The 25,815-nt window shown below is 39.1% G+C and overlaps 1 protein-coding gene across 4 annotated transcripts in view; it reads right to left on the bottom strand.

Annotated features, from left to right (window-relative positions):
• Nucleotides 1-25,815, bottom strand: part of OSTM1 (osteoclastogenesis associated transmembrane protein 1) — a 40,418-nt gene that overhangs the window by 10,358 nt on the left and 4,245 nt on the right. For all 4 annotated transcript variants that reach the window (XR_007725287.1, XR_007725286.1, XM_050789233.1 and 1 more), the window contains exons 2-5: nt 18,874-18,988; nt 8,604-8,701; nt 2,280-2,447; nt 515-680 (exon numbers count right to left, since the gene is read on the bottom strand). Coding sequence is in view for 2 of the 4 variants with exons in the window: in XM_050789233.1 (XP_050645190.1) it covers nt 515-680; nt 2,280-2,447; nt 8,604-8,701; nt 18,874-18,988 (547 nt within the window). In the remaining 2 variants the exon portion in view is untranslated. The remainder of the gene's footprint in view (nt 1-514; nt 681-2,279; nt 2,448-8,603; nt 8,702-18,873; nt 18,989-25,815) is intronic.

The raw sequence follows: 25,815 nt of genomic DNA, 5'->3' as shown, positions 1-25,815 counted from the left end.
GAAAGACACCGTGTTTTAACTTTTTTTTTGAGACATTCTCACTCTGCCCCCTAGGCTAGAGTGCAGTGGCGCGATCTCGGTTCACTGCAACCTCCACCTCCCAAGTTCAAGTGATTCTCTCCCCTCAGCCTGCTGAGTAGCTGGAACTACAGGCATGTGCCACCACACCCAGCTAATTTTTTGTATTTTTAGTAGAGATGGGGTTTCACCATCTTAGCCAGGTCTCGATCTCCTGACCTTGTGATCCACCCGCCTCAGCCTCCCAAAGTGTCCAAAGTGCTGGGATTACAGGCGTGAGCCACTGCGCCCGGCCCTGTTTTAACTTTATATTGTCTACACTTATAAAATTTTCACAGATCTTTTTTACAGTAAGCATGACTGTAAAATTTAAAGCAGAGAGTCCTTTTAGGCTAATCCACTTTGAGTTCTCAGAGTAGCTATCATTTCTAAAACAGGTCTAAGTTTTTAAAATACAGGCTTTTATTTATAAAATAAATAATTGTAAAAAACTTACGCAGAATGAGTTTGCGTTTCTTTTGCTCTGAGTGAAGAAAGCTACTAAGGTAGAAGACAACAGGTAGAAAGAGAATGAACACAGAAACAGCAATTACAGGCACTGTGTCACTGCAAGGGACTGAACAGTTGAAAGTTCGACTCCAAAGTTTTCGGGTGATGTTCATCTGGAACAAGAACAAACAATATCATTCTATTTTATATTTAACTTGTCTTCAATTTCTTATAATTATTTTGCTAATAACTAAACAGGAACCTAGAATTTAGACTAAATATTCATCTCTAAAAATCTACTGATAGTTGAGGACAACTTCTTCTGCCACGAAAAAATCCTGGTTCACAATCAGTCATTGTATAAATTTATATCCATACAGAAATTTCATATTCTAAGTCCATAACACTGACCAAAGTATTCTAGAATGTCAACCATTTGTACATTCAAACAGAGAACTTGTATGAAGAGGAATATAGTTAGGCCCTGTTTTATTCATTTACAAAATATTTATTATTTATTGAGAGCCTACTAGAAACCAGGTACTGTTTTAGGCAATAGGAAGGGAGCAGTAAAAACAAACAAAAATCCACACTGTACATTTCATTTTAAGTGCTTTTTAACCATCTCGAATATTATTGGTTCTTATAGTTCCCTCTGAGCTGCTGTGATAATTCACACTCATTCTCAATTCTTACGCTCATTAATTTTGACCTCAAGTTCTCCACTTTGAGCCAATAATTTCTCAGTTTCCTCTAATGTCCCAATACTCAGGCACCATAGTGCCTAAAAAGGCATGATTGCCATCTAGTGGCACCCTATATAAAGGCAGGCTATAAAATGGAGAAAAAAAAAATTTTTTTGACCATTCAATTAATACATGTTTATTAAGCCCATTACATGCTAGACTGTCCTAAATACTGTCCTAAATACTGAATGGTAAACAAAAAAAGCCTAAGTCCTTGTCCTCATGTGGCTTATATTTTAGTGAGGAAGACAGACTATAAACAAATATTTTCAGATGGTAACAGATATAAGAAAATAAAACAATGGAATAGGAGGTTATCGAAGAATGGCTTCTAAAACAGGTAGTGAAATCCAGAAACGTCTTTTTTTTTTTTTTTTGAGATGGAGTCCCGCTCTGTCGCCCAGGCTGGAGTGCGGTGGCAGGATCTCGGCTCACTGCAACCTCTGCCTCCCGGGTTCAAGTGATTTTCCTGCCTCAGCCTCCTGAGTAGCTGGGATAATAGGCGTGTGCCACTACGCCTGGCTAATTTTTGTATTTTCAGTAGAGATGGGGGTTTCACCATGTTGGTCAGGCTGGTCTTGAACTCCTGACCTCGTGATCTGCCTGCCTCGGCCTCCCAAAGTACTAGGATTACAGGTGTGAGTCACTGCGCCCCACCCAGAAACTTCTTAAATTAGCGATAAGTGCACAAGAAACTGAAATATAAATATATAACAATATCTACACCTCTGCAAATGGACATATTTTCAAATTTAAAAAGATTAAATGTACCAAATCATCAACTCACTTATGAAGTGCCTAATTTATTTGTTTTATTTTATTTTTATCCTAACCATGAGACTAGGGAAATATCCATTTTGGTTTAACAGACCAGGATATTCTAAAACTTTACTATTTTATAACTAGTTATTTTTGGTTGAAGACAGAATATGCAGATTCCACTGTATCTCCAAAAAGAATAATCACACTGAAGGTACATTCAATAACACTCTAATACATGTATCACATCAGAAGCAAAGTACTTACTGCATCTTCCACATCAATGCATAAATGTGTTCCAGGTTCAGCCTTATTCTCAAGTTCATTCATTTTTTGCATTTCACTGTACAGACTACTCAGAGTTTTGTATGCTTCACGACAGTTTTTGCACACTTCTGAATAATTTTTTGTCTGTAAAAGACTATGTGCATTCCCCTAAAATGACAAAGGCACATGTAATATATACAATAAACATTATACACAATATCTCTTTAATGTAAGCTATTTGCCCTTCTAGAAGACGGGAAACAATATGGTATGTTAAAGTGCTAAGCTGTGATGTTGGGTAGGTTACTAAATCACTCTGAGTCTCAGTTTTATCATCTATAAAATAAAACGACCTCTACCTCTATTATAAGTCCAAAGGATTAGAGATCTGGTATGTGAAGCAGATGGCAAACTGTTTGGAACTTTCTAGGTGCCTCTAAATTTTGAAAACTGCTGCATTAGCTAATATTAACTGAGGATAACAATAATTCATATGCCAAATTACTAGTAACTAAATACAAAATTTCCTAAATTATCTCATTACAAATCTGCAGTTATCTATCCTACTCTCACTGAATAAATAAAATAGGTTCCTGCCTATGCTGACTTCAACACCATAGTTTATCTTGCTGAGACAGGACTTTTTAAATGGAAAGGGAAAAGGCACCAAAACTGCATCCCCACTCAATTCTCTTATCACAAGGCTCATAATCTAGGCCTTTCTAGTCAACAAAAAGGGCCAAATACCAAAGAACTATATAACCTAAAATGAGGAGAGTGGAGGTACATAAAATATTATGCTAGTAATACTGAATTTATTGAGAGTTTTTAGCATGAAGGGCTGCTGAATTTTGTCAAAGGCCTTTTCTGCATCTATTGAGATAATCATGTGGTTTTTATCTTTGGTTCTGTTTATATGCTGGATTACGTTTATTGATTTGCGTATGTTAAACCAGCCTTGCATCCCAGGGATGAAGCCCACTTGATCATGGTGGATAAGCTTTTTGATGTGCTGCTAGATTCGGTTTGCCAGTATTTTATTGAGGATTTTTGCATCGATGTTCATCAGGGATATTGGTCTAAAATTCTCTTTTTTTGTTGTGTCTCTGCCAGGCTTTGGTATCAGGATGATAATAAGAGCTATTTATGACAAACCCACAGCCAATATCATACTGAATGGGCAAAAACTGGAAGCATTCCCTTTGAAAACTGGCACAAGACAGGGATGCCCTCTCTCCCCACTCCTATTCAACATAGTGTTGGAAGTTCTGGCTAGGGCAATCAGGCAAGAGAAAGAAATCACGGGTATTCAGTTAGGAAAAGAAGAAGTCAAATTGTCCCTGTTTGCAGATGACATGATTATATATTTAGAAAACCCCATCATCTCAGCCCAAAATCTCCTTAAGCTGATAAGCAACTTCAGCAAAGTCTCAGGATACAAAATCAATGTGCAAAAATCACAAGCATTCTTATACACCAGTAACAGACAAACAGAGAGCTAAATCATGAATGAACTCCCATTCACAATAGCTTCAAACAGAATAAAATACCTAGGAATCCAACTTACAAGGGATGTAAAGGACCTCTTCAAGGAGAACTACAAACCACTGCTCAGTGAAATAAAAGAGGACACAAACAAATGGAAGAACATACCATGCTCATGGATAGGAAGAATCAATATCGTGAAAATGGCCATACTGCCCAAGGTAATTTATAGATTCAATGGCATCCCCATTAATCTGTCAATGACTTTCTTCACAAAATTGGAAAAAACTGCTTTAAAGTTCATATGGAACCAAAAAAGACCCCGCATTGCCAAGACAATCCTAAACCAAAAGAACAAAGCTGGAGGCATCACACTACCTGACTTCAAACTATACTACAAGGTTACAGTAACCAAAACAGCATGGTACTGGTACCAAAACAGAGATATAGACCAATGGAACAGAACAGAGTCCTCAGAAATAATACCACACATCTACAGCCATCTGATCTTTGACAAACCTGAGAGAAACAAGAAATGGGGAAAGGATTCCCTATTTAATAAATGGTGCTATGAAAATTGGCTAGCCATAAGTAGAAAGCTGAAACTGGATCCTTTCCTTAACCTTATATGAAAATTAATTCAAGATGGATTAGAGACTTAAATGTAGACCTAATACCATAAAAACCCTAGAAGAAAAACCTAGGTAATACATTCAGGACATAGACATGGGCAAGGACTTCATGTCTAAAACACCAAAAGCAATGGCAACAAAAGCCAAAATTGGCAAATGGGATCTAATTAAACTAAAGAGCTTCTGCACAGCAAAAGAAACTACCATCAGAGTGAACAGGCAACCTACAGAATGGGAGAAAATTTTTGCAATCTACTCATCTGACAAAGGGCTAATATCCAGAACCTACAAAGAACTCAAACAAATTTACAAGAAAAAAACAAACAACCCCATCCAAAAGTGGGCAAAGGATATGAACAGACATTTCTCAAAAGAAGACATGCATACAGCCAACAGATACATAAAAAAATGCTCGTCATCACTGGCCATCAGAGAAATGCAAATCAAAACCACAATGAGATACCATCTCACACCAGTTAGAATGGCAATCATTAAAAAGTCAGGAAACAACAGGTGCTGGAGAGGATGTGGAGAAATAGGAACACTTTTACACTGTTGGTGGGATTGTAAACTAGTTCAACCATTATGGAAAACAGTATGGCGATTCCTCAAGGATCTAGAACTAGAAGTACCATACAACCCACTCATCCCATTACTGGGTATACACCCAAAGGATTATAAATCATGCTGCTATAAAGACACATGCACATGTATGTTCATTGCGGCACTATTCACAACAGCAAAGACTTGGAATCAACCCAAATGTCCATCAGTGACAGACTGGATTAAGAAAATGTGGCACATATACACCATAGAATACTATGCAGCCATAAAAAAGGATGCATTTGTGCCCTTTGTAGGGACATGGATGCAGCTGGAAACCATCATTCTCAGCAAACTATCACAAGAACAGAACACCAAACACCACATGTTCTCACTCATAGGTGGGAACTGAACAATGAAATCACTTGGACTCGGGAAGGGGAACATCACACACTGGGGCCTATTATGGGGAGGGAGGATGGGGGAGGGATTGCATTGGGAGTTACACCTGATGTAAATGACGAGTTGATGGGTGCTGACAAGTTAATGGGTGCAGCACACCAACATGGCACAAGTATACATATGTAACAAACCTGCACGTTATGCACATGTACCCTAGAAATTAAAGTATAATAATTAAAAAAATTTTTAAAAACTTATGCTAGTAAATCTCAATCTTTTGTACTTCTAGACTGACACTTGTCTTTTCAAGAATAAGTTTGCTAAACAGTCAATTCACACCTTTGCTTTCTACGCCCTTTCTTCTTTACCTTCTAGTATGAAGAAAGGATACTAACTGAACATTGGGATGAAAGAGAAAAGAGAAAAATCAAACTAATTACACTGATGTAGGCCCAACAATGTGACCCTCACCATCTATTTGACAGAAAAACTAAGTCTCTCCTTAGTCTGCTACAAGAAATAGCCTATTGCTTGTTTTTCACAGAACAATTGTGCACTTAGCTAAAACTTGAGCACAGGGCTAGGCGCGGTGGCTCACGCCTGTAATCCCAGCACTTTGGGAGGCCGAGGTGGGCGGATCATGAGGTCAGGACATCGAGACCATCCTGGCTAACACAGTGAAACGCCGTCTCTACTAAAAAGACAAAAAATTAGCTGGGCATGGTAGCAGGTGCCTGTAGTCCCAGCTGCTCAGACGGCTGAGGCAGGAGAATGGTGTGAACCCGGGAGGTGGAGCTTGCAGTGAGCCGAGATCGCGCCACTGCACCCCAGCCTGGGTGACAGAGCGAGACTCTGTCTCAAAAAAAAAAAAAAAAAAATTGAGCACATGATCAATTTAGCTAAAATTGTGCACATAATCTTGATGGGGAGTAATTTAACCTTTTTTTTTTTTTTTGCCCAGACTAATTTCAAACTCCTGGGCTCAAATGATCCTCCCACCTTGACCTTCCAAAGTACTGGGATTACAGGCAGGAGCCACCATACCTGGCTGCCATTTTTATTAAAATTTAAAATGCACATATCTTTTGATAATGTGAAAGTTGTAGACATTAGGATGAAATCATCTTTGTCAGACCCAGACAAAATACAGCCAGGAAGGCCCAAAGGAGAGGAGACTCATGCTTATGTGTCTGACATAGCTGTTTCCAAGGACTTTCTAAAAACCCCACAAGAAACCCTTTCACGCCCTTCATGCAACTCCTGCTTTCACATGGTTTACCACTGCCATTCTTTAGGACTGCAGTAATTTGGATAAGATGCGCTCAGAAGAACACTTGCCCAGTAATGGCATCTCCACAAATGAACTGACGACAACTCTGGCTTTGAGCCTCTGGAACCAGTGAACTCAGTTTCTAAGCAGTTTGTGTGAACCTCTCCCTTTCTGCTAGTAAAAGCTTCCCTTTACCCTTCCCTCACTGGATGTACTGGTGGTTTGCCAGTGCATTCCAAATTATGATACTCCTTTCTTATTCCCTAGTACACTCATCATATTTGGAGATAATTTTCTCTACTGTCTTTTTCTCCACTTCTAGAAATCTATCAAACTCATACAAGTGCTCTAAGTTAAATGAAAAGAAGACTGTTTATGGTATGCAATTTAAAACTTATTGTTTCCAGAATTTTCCATTTAATATTTCTGGGCTGCAGTTGGCCACAGGTAACTGAAACTGTGGAAAGTGAAGCCATAGATAAGAAGGACGACTTTATAGAAAAATTGCTATTTGAGTGTTACAACACACATCAGTCCACTAAAGGTTGTGAAGTCCTATAGTAAAGCATTTCCCAACCTTAATGGAATACTAAACCTTTTCTGATAGGACATCTATTAACATGCTGCAGAACAAATTCTGAGAAATGTTCACCTTTTTTTTTTTTTTTTTTTTTTGGGAGAAAGAGTCTCGCTGCGACACCCAGGCTGGAGTGCAGTGGTGTGATCTCAATTCACTGCAACCTCTACTTCCCAGGTTCAAGCGATTCTCCTGCCTCAGCCTCCCGAGTACCTGGGACTACAGGCGTGCGCCACCAAGCCTGGCTAATTTTTTTTTTTTTTTTGAGACGGAGTCTTGCTGTGTCGCCCAGGCTGGAGTGCAGTGGCCGGATCTCAGCTCATTGCAAGCTCCGCCTCCCGGGTTTTTACGCCATTCTCCTGCCTCAGCCTCCCGAGTAGCTGGGACTACAGGCGCCCACCACCTCGCCCGGCTAGTTTTTTGTATTTTTTAGTAGAGACGGGGTTACACCGTGTTAGCCAGGATGGTCTCGAACTCCTGACGTCGTGATCCGCCCGTCTCGGCCTCCCAAAGTGCTGGGATTACAGGCTTGAGCCACCGCGCCCGGCCGCCTGGCTAATTTTTGTATTTTTAGTAGAGACAGGATTTCACCATATTGGTCAGTTTGGTCTCGAACTCCTGACTTCAAGTGATCCGCCTGCCTCGGCCTCCCAAGGTGCTGGGATTACAGGCATGAGATACCGCACCCGGCCCAATTTTTATTATTCTTAGGGAAATTCATAATTCAGTGTTACCACATTTCTTACAGAGGAAATCATACATGCTTATACTGTAAGCATGTGTACATCTACTGTGGGGATTACTTCCTTGTTATGTAAGTTTCAAAACTACATTTTAACCAGAGTTCCAACCTCATCCTTCACCACGACCAGACAAGTTCCAATACCAAAATTCAAGAGTCAGAGATAGAGATGGCAAAAATCTACAAGGTTAAGATTCTTAAAGGCTACCTTTTATTATCATAATTCAATACTCAAAGATACTTTACTAAACAGTGCTTTTTAAGGTAGGTAAAACATATTTAAGCAAATTTCAGGCAAAGAATAAACTTCCTATAGACAGAATCTTACTACACTGCAAAATACCTACCTAAGTCAGATTGAAAACCATTGTGTTTTAATTAAACAATCACACACCTCAATGTTTTCACACTCATTATCTCACCAGATTCTCATTACAAAATACTTGAAGATAGGCAGGATAGATATTATCTCCATTTTACAAATGAGAGAACTGAAGTTTTCATGATTTGTAAGTAGAAGAACTTACTTAAAGAGCAGAAATCCAGGTCCACTAACTCCTCTACATCATCAATTTAGATAAATATCAATAATTAGTGCTATAAAAACTTGGAACTGCACATTATTCCTTTGTATAAGGCAGCATTTTAATTTTAAATATTATATATAAAATACCTGAAGGTTATGCTCAAAGCAGGTCAGGGTGTGATTAAACAGATTAAGGAAATATACTGTGCTGTTTGATAATTCTTCACTGTTGTTCGTTAAACAATCTGTCAAAAAAATTCAAAAAGTATATTAATATAACTCAAGGAACAATTATATGTTGTCGTTTATCTCTTAAGCTATCAGCTTCGTTTCACACTACAGTAATTCTTTATTCAAACAAGCATGAATTTTCCAAATATATGAAGCTCACTCCTTTCATTTTCCAGAAGTTAAAAAAAGTCATAACCATTTTCATGAACATCTTAAAATAATCACATACTCTCCTCTTTTCATAAAAATATACCAAATAAAATTCAAATTGACTTTTGATGGCACAAGGTCATAATCATGGAATATCAGCTATCAAATGCTGCCTTAATAGTGCTATTTAGGCGTAAGACTGTTTACCCCGCATTCATTTTACCAAAACTCATATGCCTTATCATCATTTTTTGTGTCAAATTTCATAGTTCTCTGCATCTTCCAACTTCACTAATGAGTCATTTATTGTACCTAATGGGGTAACTTTTAAAATTTGCTCTTTCTAATCCATCATGAGTTGGGAGCCCAGAGAAACAAACTGGTGAGAATTTTGCCTAAAATACTGACATGGGGGCTTCAAGTAAAGTCTAGAAACAAAATTGTTTTACATTTTTAAAAATCCTACATAAATGGTATTTCTCTGTAACTGGCTATTCTTGCTTAGAGTTAGCTCAATTTCACTCATCCCTTTTGTTTTCTATGTATGAGTATATCACAATTTATGTATCCATTTTCTCTTCTTCAGGGAATAATCTATTCTTTCTTTTTTTTTTTTTTAAGAAACGGGGTCTTGCTCGGTTGCCCAGGCTGGAGTGCAGTGGCACAATTGCAGCTCATTGCAGACTTGAACTCCTGAGCTCAAGTGATGTTCCCACCTCAGCCTTCCGAAGTACTGGGATTACTTAAAGGCATGAGCCACTGCGCTCAGCCAGGGAACCTAGTCTTTATCCTCAGATAAACTTTTGTCTTTACCTCTCCTTGTGTTCTCAGCCTGCTATCTCCAATCGAGGTTCAACTGCCTGGATCCAGATCTTGGAACTTGTGGTCAGCCGTTTCCATCTCACTCTCCTAGAATCCTTGCCCTCTTTATCTTCCACACACTCACGGCCATTTTCATCCCTGGACAGTCCCCATCTACTTTCTATACTTTCATTCTGGTTATAGAATACTACTACAGAAATTCTAAAATGATAATGAAGGGACTCAATTCAAATTCATGTGTTCTGATCTCAGGGAAACAAAATGATCCTTGTAGATGCCTTACTAATTGCTCTACAAGGGATGTTCCAAATATTTTCTAATCTCTAGTCCCCAACCCTACTCTTGTTCCCCTTAATTTCAACAGATGGCTTTGTATTATGCCCACCTTATTTAGAAATTCAGGGCCATCAGATAGGATCTCTCTCAACTGAAGTGGAGAGACAACATACAAAGCTATTGCAATTACCCAGGAGAAAGGCAGCAGGGCAAGTAGAATTCGTGGAGAAAAGAGAGACTGACTAGGTAGACACTAGGATATGACATACTAAGGGACATCCATATACTCTGATAGACAACAATCACTACAACGAAAGTTAACACTAAATACTTGCTATGTTCTAAGAACTATGCTTACACTGCACTTTAAACACATTTGCCCATTTAATTCTTGCAGTAATTCCATGAGGCAAAAATTATCATTATCTCCATTTTATAAATAAGGAACAGAGAGAAGTTTAGAGAAATTAAGGAAGTTACACAAGGTCATAAAACTGGTAAGTAAAAAGCTAGAATCTCTACTCAGACTGATTCTTAAGTCTGCACTCTCAAACGCTGCAAAATAAATAACATATTTATATCTACATTCTAAACTACTAAAAGTTCAAGACTCAGAGTCTACAAATACATGCCACTGCCTACTCCCTCCACTACCCATATATATCTTACACCATACAGGGATTCAGGCAGTCCCCACCAACTGATCAGAGTTAGCAACTGAGATGAAACCTAAACCTGGTAGACAGGGGGCAGACAGTACAGTAAAGCTCCTTTGTGCAAATCAGAAAAAGATACCCGCTCTGGGTGGATAAATTACAAAAGGTCATTCCTGCCTCCAGAAGCTACGCTGGAGTTCAGCCCCATTCACCTCCTTGCACAGGCCCCTTGTGCTGGGCTCCTTCTGCACCCATTGTACACAGGACCCTCTTGGTAAACCTATTTCTAGAGTCGTCCCCTCTCTGAACTCACATACTCTACATTCTCTGAAGCTTTATCTTCTCAAGAACATGAATCTCTTTCTAACTTCTCACCCTTATCATTTAAAAAATCTGAGGGATCATTACAAATTAGGAAACTAAGCCAGAGAAATCGGTGATATGCTGATGATCATACCACAAGTTAATAAGGCACTGAAAAAAAAATAGGCCCAGCATGGTGGTTCACATCTGTAATCCCAGCACTCTGGGAGGCAGGCAGATTGCCTGAGTCCAGGAGTTCGAGACCAGCCTGGGCAACATGGTGAAAACTTGTCTCTACAAATAATACAAAAATTAGCCAGGCATGGTGGCATGCATCTGTGGTCCCAACTGCTTGGGAGGCTGAGAGGGGAGAATTGCTTCAGTTTGGGGAGGTCAAGGCTGCAATAAGCTGTGACTGCACCACTGCATTCCAACCTGCATGAAAGAGTAAGACCTCGTCTCATAGCTCCTCTTAATGCTAGTTTAATATCATCATGAAGTAGCCTGCAATCCTTTTAGGGATGAGGCAGAGTTGATATAAATAAGAACAACTACATATATGCAGAATATTAGGATATTAGGCTAACAAGACAACAGTTTTCAGTTTTTGTAGTTGATGTATTGCAGGGAAGTTGAGGGAACACAATTTCATTCACAACAATTGTACATCTGTGTTATAATGAGCTATGTCATGACAACTGACATATACAACATAGGGATGAAAGGGGTCCACATACTGCCTACAAAAGTAGTATACAGTACATTATCATGAGAGAGCAATAGCAAATTTCTTTTATGCAAGACACATAATTAAAACAAATTTCTTTTTAAAAAGTAATTTATAAAGAAAGCTTCTCTGAAGAACAAAAGAACTTAATGTCTTCTATCTTATTGACAGCCATTTACTTTTTACGTAAAATACTTTGAAAATGAAAAGCCAATATAGACTGGTCATCTTGTTAAGTACTACATTCATGCAGTACCATCAAAACTTTTTCAATGATCATTAGACGGTGCTAACTAAAGCACAAAGGAGTTCATTTATATAATGGGGTTAAAAAGTCTTCATCATTAAAGAGCCGTGACTTTCTGAATCAAAATAACAGATCTCTAGTAAACTCCTTTTTTATCTTTTTGCAGGAATTGGGAGCTTAAGTTTATAAACAATGAAAAGCTATACGGTTTAGAAATTGGTAAGTTAAAGAATATTAATAATAATAAAGCTTCCTTTAAGCACTAAGTGAAGTGGTCATTATGAATTTCCTTCATCTTAATCAATGGAGCCTCATCAAGGACAGATTAGCAGAGTGGCTTTCTCAGAGAAGGCTCAGGCATCAGCTTAAGAGTCATTCTTCTTTTTTTTTTTTTCTGCGACAGAAGAATCTCACTCTGTCACCCAGGCTGGAGTGCAGTGGCATAATCTCAGCTCATTGCAGCCTCCACTGTGCCCGGCCTCAAGAGGCATTCTTAAGGGTATTAAGGATTCGAGTTAAGACCTCACATAGAAACCTACTAAATTATCATAACAGGAATTATGCATCTTTAAATAAAGCATTTGGCATCTCTTAGGAATTTTACAAAGATCTTTGCAGTTTTTCAAAACTAGTTTTATAGAAAATAGCAGAGATAATCACCAATTTAGGGTAAGCTTCAGAAAATACAAAATAAACTACGGAAACTTTGTACCTAAATGACCTAATTAAGTTTAACAAATATGAACACTAAGATACTTTAAATTATAAGATACAAATGATATGATTATAACGCTTAGTACATTTCCCTCTGGATAAAATACGTGAAGAAAGGTTTTGGTTAATTGACCTTCTGGTTAACCATTAAGTACTACTGTTGTTGCTTTTTAAAGCATCGAGACATATATTTTATGTATTAACTGAAAGTTAATTTGCCTTTGATGAATCAGAATATACATCAGGATTACACAGTGGTTCAATAGCATCATTATGCTCATTAATTATCACCCAGATCACCTGGATCACTAAAGATATAGGTTGCTCATAAAGAAAGAGTTTTCAGTGTGTAAGAACAAACATATGAACTGATAATTTTGAAGCCTATCCTATTACAATAATGCTTCATACTGGATACTGCTTACCAAAGAACCCAAACACTAAAGCAGTCATGAACTCATGAAATCTGGTCATTCTGCTGATTATTTAACTGTTGTATGCACAAAATAAGCAAGAAGGGTCTCAATACAAGGCTATCCCTATGTCAACAATACACAGCTTTAAAATTCTGAGAAACCTTTAATATACTTTCTTTACTTTTTAGCAGTCATTCTCCATAAGAAAGAGCTAGTTTCCATGTTATTTGTGGTATGAGTAGAAACAGTTGCACTCTTAACACTTCTTTTGACCCTCCATCCATTTCCAATAACCAGCTTCCTACCAAGACTAATACCATTCGAAGACACAGGAATTCTGAAGAGAAAAGGGATGGGAGTAGTACATGGATGGCATTCTCTCCTCTTTTGGATTCCTAGCATTCTTTTCATGAATAATAACTGCAGAGACTAGATGCCACCCCTATTTCAAGCTAAATTAAGCAGAACAGAAAGATAGTTTGGGGCAGTATACTCATTTAATAATATTCTTTCTAGAAATATTTTACCTTTTATGTTTTTACATTTTTTTCTATTGTTTAATAATATTATTTTAAAAAATTCTAATAGCCCTTGCTATGGTCAGAATGTGTCTCCCAAAATTGATATGTCGAAGCTTGATGGCCAATGTAATAATATCAAGAAGTGGGGCCTTTAGGAAGTGACCAGGTCATGAGGGTTCCTTCTTCACAAATGGGATTTACTCTTCCACTCTTCTGCCACGTAAATGGGATGATGAATGACAATAATTTTTAATGCATAATTCTGGAAAATGAAATAGCTAATCTCTCTAACCACATCTAACATACAAATACTTATCACAGATTTGAACATTCTGTTAAATTTTTAAAATTTCTATATATTTTTGAATAGGTATTAAATGTATATGGCATAAAATCCAAAGGGTACAAATGCAAATACAGTGAAAACTAAATCTTCCTTCCTTTCCTGCCCACGCAGCTACCCAACCACCTTCCTTCAAAATACATACGTATTCTTAGAACACAAAATATCATACTTTTCTGTACCTCGCTTCTTTTACCTGAGACCGTATGTCTGGGCCAAATTAATTTTAATTGGGAAGTCTTTTAAGTAAGTCATATCTAATTGCTTAGCATTTTATTTGGTCCTCAGAAGTTCAATGTAAGGAATATTTTCAAGATAGGATGCCTCACAGAGGAACAAAATACCCTAAGAATTTTTTCTACAGCATTTTATACCTGCCATACTGAGTAAATATGCAGTAAAACGTTTTCTTTTCAACTAACTGAGCAAAAAAGGTCTGTACTTCGAATTAGTGAAATCTTTATTAGAAAATGCCTTTTAAGCCAGGCACAGTGGCTCACACTTTGAATCTCAGCACTTTGGGAGGCCAAGGAAGGAGGCTTGAGTCTAGGAATCTGAGACCAGTCTGGGCAACATGACAAAACCCCATTCTCCATTAAAAACACAAAAATTGGCTAGGCATCCTGGTGCTGCCTGTAGCCCCAGATGAAGGGGTGGCCTGCCCCTCCACACCTGTGGGCGTTTTTCGTTAGGTGGAACGAGAGACTTGAGAAAAGAAATGAGACACAGAGACAAAATATAGAGAAAGAAAAAAGTGGGCCCAGGGGACTGGCACTCAGCTTACAGAGGACCGACGCCGGCACCGGTCTCTGAGTTCCCTTAGTATTTATTGATAATTATCTTTACCATCTTAAAGATAAGGAAGTGGCAGGACAATAGGATCATTTTAGGGAGAAAATTAGCAGTAAGACATATGGATAAAGATCTCTGTGACATGGGTAAGTTCAAAGGAAAATGCTGTGCCTTAATACGCATATGCAAACATCTCCACAAATCTTTTAGCAGCATTGCGCCAGCAAGTCCCGCCAGCAAGTCCCACCTTATGCCGTAAGGCGGTTTTCTCCTATCTCAGTAAACAGAGCATACAATCGGGTCTCACACCGAGATGTTCCATTGCCCAGGGACGGGCAGGATTCTTAACCAGCAAACTGCCTTCAGGCACTTGTTTAACAAAGACACATCCTGCACAGCCCAAAACCCATTAAACCTTGAGTCACCACAGCTCATGTCTCTTGCAAGGACAAGGTTGGGGGCAGGGTCACAGATTAACAGCATCTCAAATACAGAACAAAATGGAGTCTCTTACATCTACTTCTTTCTATATAGACACAGTAACAGGCTGAACTCTCTTTCTTTTCCCCACACCCAGCTACTTGGGAGGCTGAGGCTGGAGGACTGCTTGAGCCCTCAAGAGGTGGAGGCTATAGTGAGCTGAGACTGTGCCACTGTATTCCAGCCTGGGCAACAGAGCAAGACTGTCTCAAAAATCAAACAAACAAAAACATCTTTTAAAGAAAAAAATGCCTTACCTCTTCTAAGTATATAAATTTAGTCACATCAGTCAAAAGAAGTGAAACCCTGGCTCATCTGAAGGTAGTGAGTTATCTCAATTAATTGTTCACAGTCAGTTACAGATTGAACTCCTTGTTCTACTCTTTCTCCTCTTCTCACTGCTTCACTTGACTAGTCTTAAAAAATTAAATGAATTAAATAAAATTTAAAAATAAAGAAGTGAATCCCAGTACATATCCACTTATTCCAATTAACTGATTTTAAATTATTTATAATTAACGTATTTTCTATGTTAATGGATTTTTCTAAAAAGCTTAATACTTAAAAACAGGTTTACATATGTTAAGCAAATGCTCTTCAATCATATTTATACTAGAAAATTTTACTCTGAAAAGTAAAGGATATGCTAAAAAAAAAAAAAAAGTTGTGTTAGTCAAGCTTCGGAGACAAAATTTTAAAAGTCAATATTCAATATACCATGGTATAATGACAAGGGAAAAAAACTAGCTGGGGCTTCTTATCCCATTTTAGTTTTCCTTCATATGAACTAAACAAAAAGATAAGTCTTTATAAAAGCTAAGCTACTTAATGATTTATAGGGACACAAATTTTTAATCTATCCTTCTATTTCCAAGGCCCCTCCCTACTTCACATTTTCTTTCCTTCTTGCCTAAACTATAGCAGTAAACTTCTTACTGGTCTCTCTTTCTTCCAATGAGGTTCCATGAAAAAAGGATCTTTGCAGTTTGGTTTTTTTTTTTTTTTTTTAAGGCTTAGAAAGTGCTAGGTTAAATGATGTTTAAAAAACCTTTTTCTTTAAGACAGGGTATTGCTCTGTTGCCTAGGCTGGAGTGCAGTGGCGCAATCATAGCTCAATGCGGCAATCATAGCTCAGTGCAGCCTCCAATTCCTGGGCTCAAGCACTCCTCTCACCTCAGCCTCCCAGGCAGCTGGGACTACAGGCGTTTGGCACCATGCCCAGCTAATTTTTTTCTTTTCCTTTCTTTTCTTTTTTTTGTTGCCTAGGCTGGTCTTGAACTCCTGGGCTCAAGCAATACTACCATCGTGTCCTCCCGAAGTGCAGGGATTACAGGTGTGAGCCTCCCCATTGAGCCAAAAACAAAATCCTTTTAAAAAACTCTGTAGTACTACTCAATGCATTTAATATTCCAGGTACACTGTAAATCCCAAAGATATTACAACATATAGTAGTCACCTCTTATCTTCAAGGGATACATTCCAAGACCCCCAATGGATGCTTGAAACCTAGTACCAAACCTTCTATATAATATGCTTTTTCTATTTCTATTTTTTTCAAGTATAGTACCAAACCTTCTATATACTATGATTTTATCTTTTTTCTATATCATACCCATGATAAAGTTTAATTTATAAATTAGGCACAGGAAGAGACTAAAAACAAAAACTAATAATTATGTTACTATTATTAAAGAATTAGTAAGTAAACTAAGGGTTACTTGAACACAAGTAGTGCCACACCATGACAGCTGACCTTAAAACCACGATGCTCCTGAGCACCTCGCAGGACAGGCAGCATCTACAGCATAGTTCTGCTGGACAAAGGGATGATTCCCAGCCCACGCAGATGAAGCAGGATGTCGTGGGATTTCATTATGCTACTCAGAATCATACACAATTTAAGCTTATACATTGTTTACTTCTGAAATTTTCCATTTAATATTTTTGGACTGCAGTTGACTGCAGTAACTGAAACTACAGCAAGTGAAACCATGGCTAACAGAATACTGTATAATCATAATAGGAGAATACTGTATAAGCCTTTCTTTTCTTTTTTTTTTTTTTTTTTTTGTTGTTGTTGTTGTAGATAGGGTCTAGGTCTGTTGCCCAGACCGGGGTGCAGTGGCACAATCATGATTGATTGCAGCCTTGACCTCCTAGGCTCAAGTAATCCTCCCACCTCAGCCTCCCAAGTTGCTGGGACTACAGGCACACGCCACCAAATCCAGGTAATTTTTTATTTTTTGTTTAGAGAAGGTTTTGCCATGTTGCCCAAGTTGGTCTTGAACTCCTAGGCTCAAACAATTCTCCCACCTTGGCCTCCCAAACTGCTGGGATTACAGGTATGAGCCACCATGCCTGGTCTATAACTCCTTCTTAATAATATAGTGATTATAATCTAAGCAGTATAAAAAATGTTGGCCCAAACAGTAAACTACTCTATCAGTCAAGGTCCTACTTTCCCTTGCCAACTTTACCTCCCACTATGCTTCCTGGAACATCTGTTGCCCTTTTATACCTCTGTGCCTCTGCCCATGCCACTACCTGCCATGTCCTTCTCTCATTTCTACTTTTTTTTTTTTAAAGACAGGGTCTTGCTCTGTTGCCCAGGCTGGAATGCAGTGGCATAATCATAGCTCACTGCATCCTTGAACTCCTGGGCTCAAGGTATCCTCCTGCCTTGGCCTCCCAAGTAGCTAGGACTACAGACACACGCCACCATGCCCACCTAATTAAAAAAAATTTTTTTTTGGTAGAGACGGGGATCTCACTATGTTCCCCAGGCTGGTCTCAAACTCCTGGGCTCAAGCAATTCTGCCTTGGCTTCCCAAAGTGCTGGGATTACAGGCGTGAGCCACCTCACTGGCGTCATCTCTACTTATTGAAATAATGTCCAATAGTACAGGCCTAGGTTCAAAAGGTAGTTCCTCCAGGAAGTCACTTCATATTCTCCCCAGTAAAATTTGTTTTCTTCTTCCTCCAAGGACTCTATAACTTTATTAAAGCATTTATGTGTCTGTCCTAGGTTGTATTTGTAAATATACCTTTCTCACTCACTAAATTGAAAGACTTGAAAAATAAGAACTGCCTGGCACATAGTTGGTATTCAAAACACCATCTGAATTGGGATAGTGATTTTAATTTTTCCAAAGACTATCTAAAAATAGATCTTACTTTATTACACAATTACACACAAACCTGCAAAGAAGGTAGAACAGATGTTATCATCCCACCCCATCCCCTGCCACACACCACTTGACAGATTACTGTAAACATCATAATTATTATTATACTAAACAGTTAACATTTCTTGAACATTAAATATATGTCAGGCATTGAGCTAAGTGCTTTACACAATTTACTTTATTTAATTCTCAAGGTGACTATATAAGATAGGTTCTATCATTACCACCAATTTACAGATGAAGAAACTGAACTTCCAAGAGGCAAAGTTTTTCTCCCATATCTGACAGCTAGTAGGTTAGGGCTGGTAAGTGGCAGAGCTTAGAATCAAACTCAAGTCTGTCTAAATCCAAAGCGCGTAGTAACTGCTACACTTTTCTGCCTTTCACCATTTGCTCAGTTGCCATTAATAAACTATGGTGTCCATGACAGTTCATTTAAACTTAGCAATAAAAAGTATTATCCAGCTTCAAAGATCCCAAAATTCACTAAAATAAAATCTGACATTTGTACTACTGAACTGTAACTGCAACAAGAAAATGAAAGAATTACTTACTTGCACAATTTGCCTCCTGCCATGTGGTATTAAAAAACTCTGAGAGAATCACAACTATTTGCATTCTATCTGCCATTAAGAGACTTCTGGCACAACTCTGACTCTCTGAAGTATTCTATAACAAAAACAAGAGAGAAAAATACAATCTGAGTATTTTTAGACTTTGCAAACAACTTGAGGCAAAAACCTTACAAAAAAATAACATTTATTACAAGCTTTGTAACATTTTGTTTGATATGATCAGATAATGTTAACATTAATAATAACAATGATAATAAAGTAATTAGCAGCTAACATTTATTGGTACTAGGTTCACCTGCAAAGGAAGAAAATCTTTGTACCTAAATAGCTTGTACTCAGACGGAAAAATACGCTTTTGCAGATCATTTTAATAATGAAAGAAACTCATGCTATGCAAATAATAAATCCAAGTTCCCAAATTATTTGATCCTTATCTATTTTCTTTCCCTTGTGCCCCAAGCAAGGAACTAAGTCCTACTGACCCTTAATTCTTTCACAGTTATTTAACTCCTACTATTTACTAGGCACTATAAAAATCCTGAAGTTTTGATGATATAAAAAGTATAAAAGAATGCCATCGATTCTGGGGCTTTGAGAACCTCTCGCAGATACACAGACAAGGAGTTACACAGTGTGACGAATAATAAACAAGAGTGGTAACTCCTGGGAAGCAAATGATCAGCCATGTGGGAGAAGAAATGGAAAAAAGGAGAAAAGGAAGAATCTCTGCTTTAAAATACTTGCTGATGTTCATTTTGGGAAGGTTATCTTCTTTGTAGCTTAGTTTTGTCATACCATTAAAAGGTCCATTTGAATGAGTGCTTGCTTTTAAAATAGTGAATTGAACAAAACATTTATTATTATTATTATTACTATTATTATTGTTGTTATTTGAAACAGAATCTCACTCTGTTACCCAGACTGGAGTGCAGTGGCAAGATCTCAGCTCACTGCAGCCGTTGCCTCCCAGGTTCAAGCGATTCTTGTGCCTCAGTGAGAATCTGGGACTACAGGCGCATGCCACCACACCCAGCTAATTTTTGTATTTTTAGAGCCACTGCACCTGGCCATGAACAACATTTTAAAAGACTCCTTTTTAGAATTACCTTCTGAGCAATACCAGTCATAGAAGAAAATTTTCTATTATCACTTTTTTTTTTGAGATGGAGTCTCACTCTATCACCACAGCTGGAGTTCAGTGGTACAATCTCAGCTCACTGTACCATCTGCCTCCTGGGTTCAAGTGATCCTCCTGCCTTAGCCGCCCGAGCAGCTGGGACTACAGGCAACGTGCCACCACACCTGGATAATTTTTATTTTTAGTAGAGACGGGGTTTCACCATGTTGGTCTGACCGGTCTTGAACTCCTGACCTCAGGTGATCCACAAGCCTTGGCCTCCCAAAGTGCTGGGATTACAGGCATGAGCCACCATGCCTGGCCTATTATCTCTTCTTAAGTAGAAGTAATAATAGTGTATTAATACAAGCCTGGGTCACTAGCTAGTGACCTTGGGCAGCTGACCTACCTCTCTAAGGTTCGGTTTCAAAATCAAGGGTTCTACAGTTACTGTATGTATTAAATGAAATAGCATAGATTAATCACTCAGCACATTATCTGGTACACAGTGAATGATATATGCTATTTCACCTAGCTACCATGCTGCCAACATGAAGTGCTCTAAGTAGGGTTAGTTGGATAAGTGTAATTAGTTGCTTAAGTTGAATCTTCATAAGTAGGTGACTGGCCATTTTAAAAACCAATAATAGTAAAGCCTGTATGGGTGTTCAGTGTGTGGAATAGTTCAGTTGAGGAAGATATCAATGTAGTTTTGAGAAGTTAGGAAAGAGTTCATGAAGGAAGCAGGATATGAACTAAGCCCTATATTGAGGAAGAGAAAAGGATTCGAAAATAGGAGAATTAAATGATCATGGCATGAAAGTGATAATGATTATGTGGTATTCGGGGAGCATTCGGTAGTCTATGAAAGTAGGGCTATTAAAGGGCTAAGTTAGAACAAGGTTATGAGAAGCCTTGAGGGTCATGAGAGTTAGTGAGAAATTCTTGAAGATTTTTGAGGAGGGTGTCATGAAAAGCAGTTTCAGGAATATATGTTTAGGCCGTGATATGTAAGGTGAGGAGGCAGGGAGACTTGCATCACACTACTTCTGTAGCTCAGGTATAATGAAAGGATGATGACAGCAGTGAGGACAGAAAGGAAATGACTAATAATCCAAACGATGATGAGGTACTTATTTAGTACTTCTCAGTTCTAAATGTCCCAACTGCACTTCCTTACTTAATCCTCATAACAACTCTATGAAATAGGTACTGTTAGCTGGGTAGAGGGTAAACTATCAAAGGTGACTGAGAAGGAAGAATTGGAGAGAGAAAGAAAAATAAGGAGAGCACGATGTCCTGTAAATCAAGGAAAAGGGAAGTGGTGGTTGTGTCAAATCCTGCTGAGAGAATTGGAGGTACATCTGTCAACACTGACAGTATTGGTGACACTAACAAGAATGAATTTGATGGTGTCTTTGGGTGTGAAAGTGAGGTCAGAGTGGGTTGAACAGAGAACGGAAGATGAGGATGTGGGAAGAGTGAACCTAGACAACTGCTGAAGAGTTTGGCCTTGATGGGGAAATAAGAAAGAAAGGTCACTAAAGAGCAATGTGGGACCCATGCGTCATTACCCTGATGCATGGTTTCTTAAAGCATGATATCCATGTATTACGTTTAGGTTTCTCTTCTGGACAGACGTCCCTTTAAAATGGAAACTGCCACATCTTTGTATTCACGACACTTCGCCAAGTGACCAAAAAAGCAATGGTCCTTGTTTATACGTAGACCTCTTAATACTCAAATCTATCATAACCACTTAGCAGAACCCTAACTATCATGAAGCCAGCCATTTCTTTTGATCATGCCTGCACCCAGGAAGTCAGGAGTTGCTGGCAAAAAATTAACAACACAGATTAATTCCACAGTAAATCCATAATCCTAAACCATATCCCTCGCTTTTCTATCTGCTCATTCTCTCCTTTTTACAACTTTTCCACTCTCCCAGAAACTCTGATCCCTCTCCCACTCTTTACTCTCAAGAGAAGATCTAGCCTCCTGGATAACAGAAGCCTTCGAGCTGAAACTCTAACCTGCCTACCTCTACATGTAACCTCTCTTTCTACCCTCCTATTATGGTGGGGAAGGCACCTGTCCCTTTCAAGGCCCATCTCTCTGAAGATGCCCTAGATCCCATCTACCCTGCCTTTTCTGGAAACTGACCTTGTCTGCTTCCCACTCTCTCCTACAAAATATTCACCTTCTCTAAAGGACCCTTACTATCAACATTTAAACATGTCCAGCTTTCTCCCATCTTGGGCAAGAAAGAAGAGAAGGCAGGACAAAGGAATGGAGGGACAGGGGAATGGAAAGAAATGACAGAAAGTTGGCCTGGCATGGTGGCTCACGCCTATAATCCCAGCACCTTGGGAGGCTGAGGCAGGTGGATCACATGAGGTCAGGAGTTTGAGACCAGTCTGGCCTACATGGTGAAACCCCACCTCTACTAAAAATAAAAAATTAGCCAGGTGTGGTGGTGGACACCTGTAGTCCCAGCTACTCAGGAGGCTGAGGCTGGAGAATCGATTGAACCCGGGAGGTGGAGGCTGCAGTGAGCCGAAATTGTGCCATGCATTCCAGCTTAGCCGACAGAGCAAGCCTCTGTCTAAAAAAAAGACAGAGACAGACAGAAATGAAAGAAAGTCTCTGAGTCCCACGTTGCTCTTTAGTGACCTCTCTTTCTTCTCTCCCCATCAAGGTCAAACTCCTCTGCAGTTGTCTAGGTTCACTCTTCCCACGTCCTCATCTTCCAGTCCTCATCTTCCAATCCCTGTTCGTTCAACCCAATCTGATCTCACTTTCACACCCAAGGACTCCATCAAATTCACTCTTGCTAGTGTCACTAATACTGCCAGTGTTGACAGATGGACCTCCAATTCTCTCAGCAGGATTTGACAAAAATAACCACCCCTTCCCTTTTCCTTGATTTACAGGACATCATGTTCTCCTCATTCTTCTTTATCTCTCCAATTCTTCCTTCTCAGTCACCTTTGAGAGTTTACCCTTTACTTAATCTTAAATTCTTAGTGTTCCTACTAATTCTTCAGGTATGTTCACCCAAGTCATAATTTCAAATGCCATTTTTATGCTGACACTTCCAAAGGCGTTATCTCCAGTCCAGTCCTCTAGATGTCTATATTCAACCACATAGGCAATATCTCCACTTACAAAGCTCATAAACACCTCAAAATCAACAAGTTCAAAACTGAGTTAATGATCTTCCCCCACTAAACAGACTCCTCCTGCCAGCTCAGTAAATGACAACCCTATTCACTAAGCTGCTCTTATTAAAACCCTGGAAATCATCACTACCTTTTCCTTACTCCCCACTTTCAATTAACCTCCAAGCCTCTAATTTCTGCCTCCTAAGTATCTCTGAAATCTACCCATTTCTCCCCATCATGATGGCCCCCACATAATCTAGCCACTATTGTCTCTCATACCACTGCAATAGTCTAATTATAATCTTCCCACATATCTTCTTCCCCTACCCTCCCCAGCCCCAACCCCCTCCATTTTCTGTCACATAGCAAAGTACAAATCTGATTATGTCATTCCACAGAATTAAACCTTTCAATAACATCATACTGCTTTAAAATCAAAGTCTAAAATCCTTAACATATCCTACAAGGCCCACATGACCTGCCGCCTGTCTACTTCTTCAGGCTCAGACCATGGGTCTCCTTCTTGCTCACTGCGCTGTGTTCTAGACCTCAAATACACCACAAACTCCTTCCCATCTCAGTCTTCATGCCTGCTATTTCTTTACATGTACACCTTCCCTCCCACGCCCCATGTTCTCTCAAATGGTAGATGTCTGCTTTAATCACTGACCATTCTACCTATCCCCCAGTCATACTCAAGGTCAGCACTCTTGTCATATGCATTGGTAGCATCTGGGTTTTTTAATCAGCAACACTTACCATACATGAATTAAATAATTATTTGTATAAGGAGATGCTTAATGTCTGTTTTCAGATTACAAGCTCTGCTCATTCACGCTATATCCCTAGTAGCTACCACAACCTGTACATAATAGGTACTCAATAATATTTTTTTGAATGAATGCAGAAGAAATATTACATTTTCTGATCTCTAATGAAAGGCATAGATTATTATACTATGTTCTGGTTTTCTCCCTATAGTCCTAAGAATTTGTTAGTTAATAATCTACAGTAAAAGTATATTGGATACTCACCAAATACATAACCCAAATGACTAGCACTTCACAAAGATATACAGATACATAGATAGATATAGATAGGTAGATGGATGGATCTATAAATCTAAATTTTAAACACTATCTAAATTTTAAACAAACCAAGTAGAATAGGACAGAGCCTACCAATTCAGAATCTGAGGGGGCAAAAGCATCCTCAGGACCATTCTGATAATGCTGAATCACAATGAAACTATATCCCTATCAGTTTAAACTAAAAGGAGCAAGTATGACTCTAAGGAAGAGAGAACCCCTCAGTTCTATCATTCAGGTTTCAGAAATCACTGTATTTTTTACCTTGAGATAATAAAACTATATGCGATCCCTGTCCCAGAAATTCTAAAAGGAAGTGACAAGAACCTAGGATTCTTTTTTTTTTTTTTTTTTTTGAGACGGAGTCTCGCTGTGTCTCCCAGGCTGGAGTGCAGTGGCATGATCTCTGCTCACTGCAAGCTCCGCCTCCCGGGTTCACGCCATTCTCCCGCCTCAGCCTCCCAAGTAGCTGAGACTACAGGCGCCCGCCACCACGCCCGGCTAGTTTTTTGTATTTTTAGTAGAGACGGGGTTTCACCATGTTAGCCAGGATAGTCTCGATCTCCTGACCTCGTGATCCACCCACCTCGGCCTCCCAAAGTGCTGGGATTACAGGCTTGAGCCACCGCGCCCGGCCAAGAACCTAGGATTCTTATCATGGAAATTTATTATAGTTAAACTAATTATATTGCTGTACCACATAAATAGCTTACTAGTTTCTGGCTTTGATTCTTTTTTCTCCTTGTTATACTCCTCTCCTCTCTCAATCAATCCATGTCCATTCACACTAAAGAAGGGTAGACAGAATGCCTTGAGATTCAGCTTGTAGGTTTCCTCTGATCAATCAGCCTTGCTCTGTTTCCTCATTTTTTTTTTTCTTTTTTTGAGATGGAGTCTCACTCTGTCACCCAGGCTGGAGTGCAGTGGTGCAAACTTGGTTCACTGAAACCTCGGCCTCCCATGTTCAAGTGATTCTCCCACCTCAGCCTCCTGAGTAGCTGGGATTACAGGCACACACCACTACTCCTGGTTAATTTTTTATATTTTTAGTAGAGACGGGGTTTTGCCATGTTGACCAGGCTGGTCTTAAACTCCTGGCCTCAAGCGATCCACCTGCCTCGGCTTCCCAAAGTGCTGGGATTATAGGCATAAGCCACTGCACTGGGCTCTGTTCCCTCCTTTAACTTGGCATTCCTTTCACTCTTTTGCTCTAAATTGCTATGGTACAATTTATAACACTCACCGATATTTTCCTATTTCCCCATATAAGGTACTTTATTTCCCCTAACTATACTGATAGTTTGAGGCCTGAATCTTACCCTTCTTTTCCTTCTTATCCTTTTACCAGCCCAATATTCAAGAATAGTAGGTGCTTGCTAAAAACTAATTTAAATGAAAGACTGAGTCTGAGTCAAACAAAATACATTACACTGGATAGGCCAGGGGTGATGGCTCATGCCTATAATCCCAGCACTTTGGGAGACCGAGATGGGTGGATCGCCTGAGGTCAGGAGTTCGAGACCAGCCTGGCCAACATAGTGAAATCCCGTCT

Source organism: Macaca thibetana, chromosome 4, assembly GCF_024542745.1.
Source record: "Macaca thibetana thibetana isolate TM-01 chromosome 4, ASM2454274v1, whole genome shotgun sequence".
NCBI classification, from domain to species: domain Eukaryota; kingdom Metazoa; phylum Chordata; class Mammalia; order Primates; family Cercopithecidae; genus Macaca; species Macaca thibetana.
This window is presented reverse-complemented; position numbering and strand designations above follow the sequence as displayed.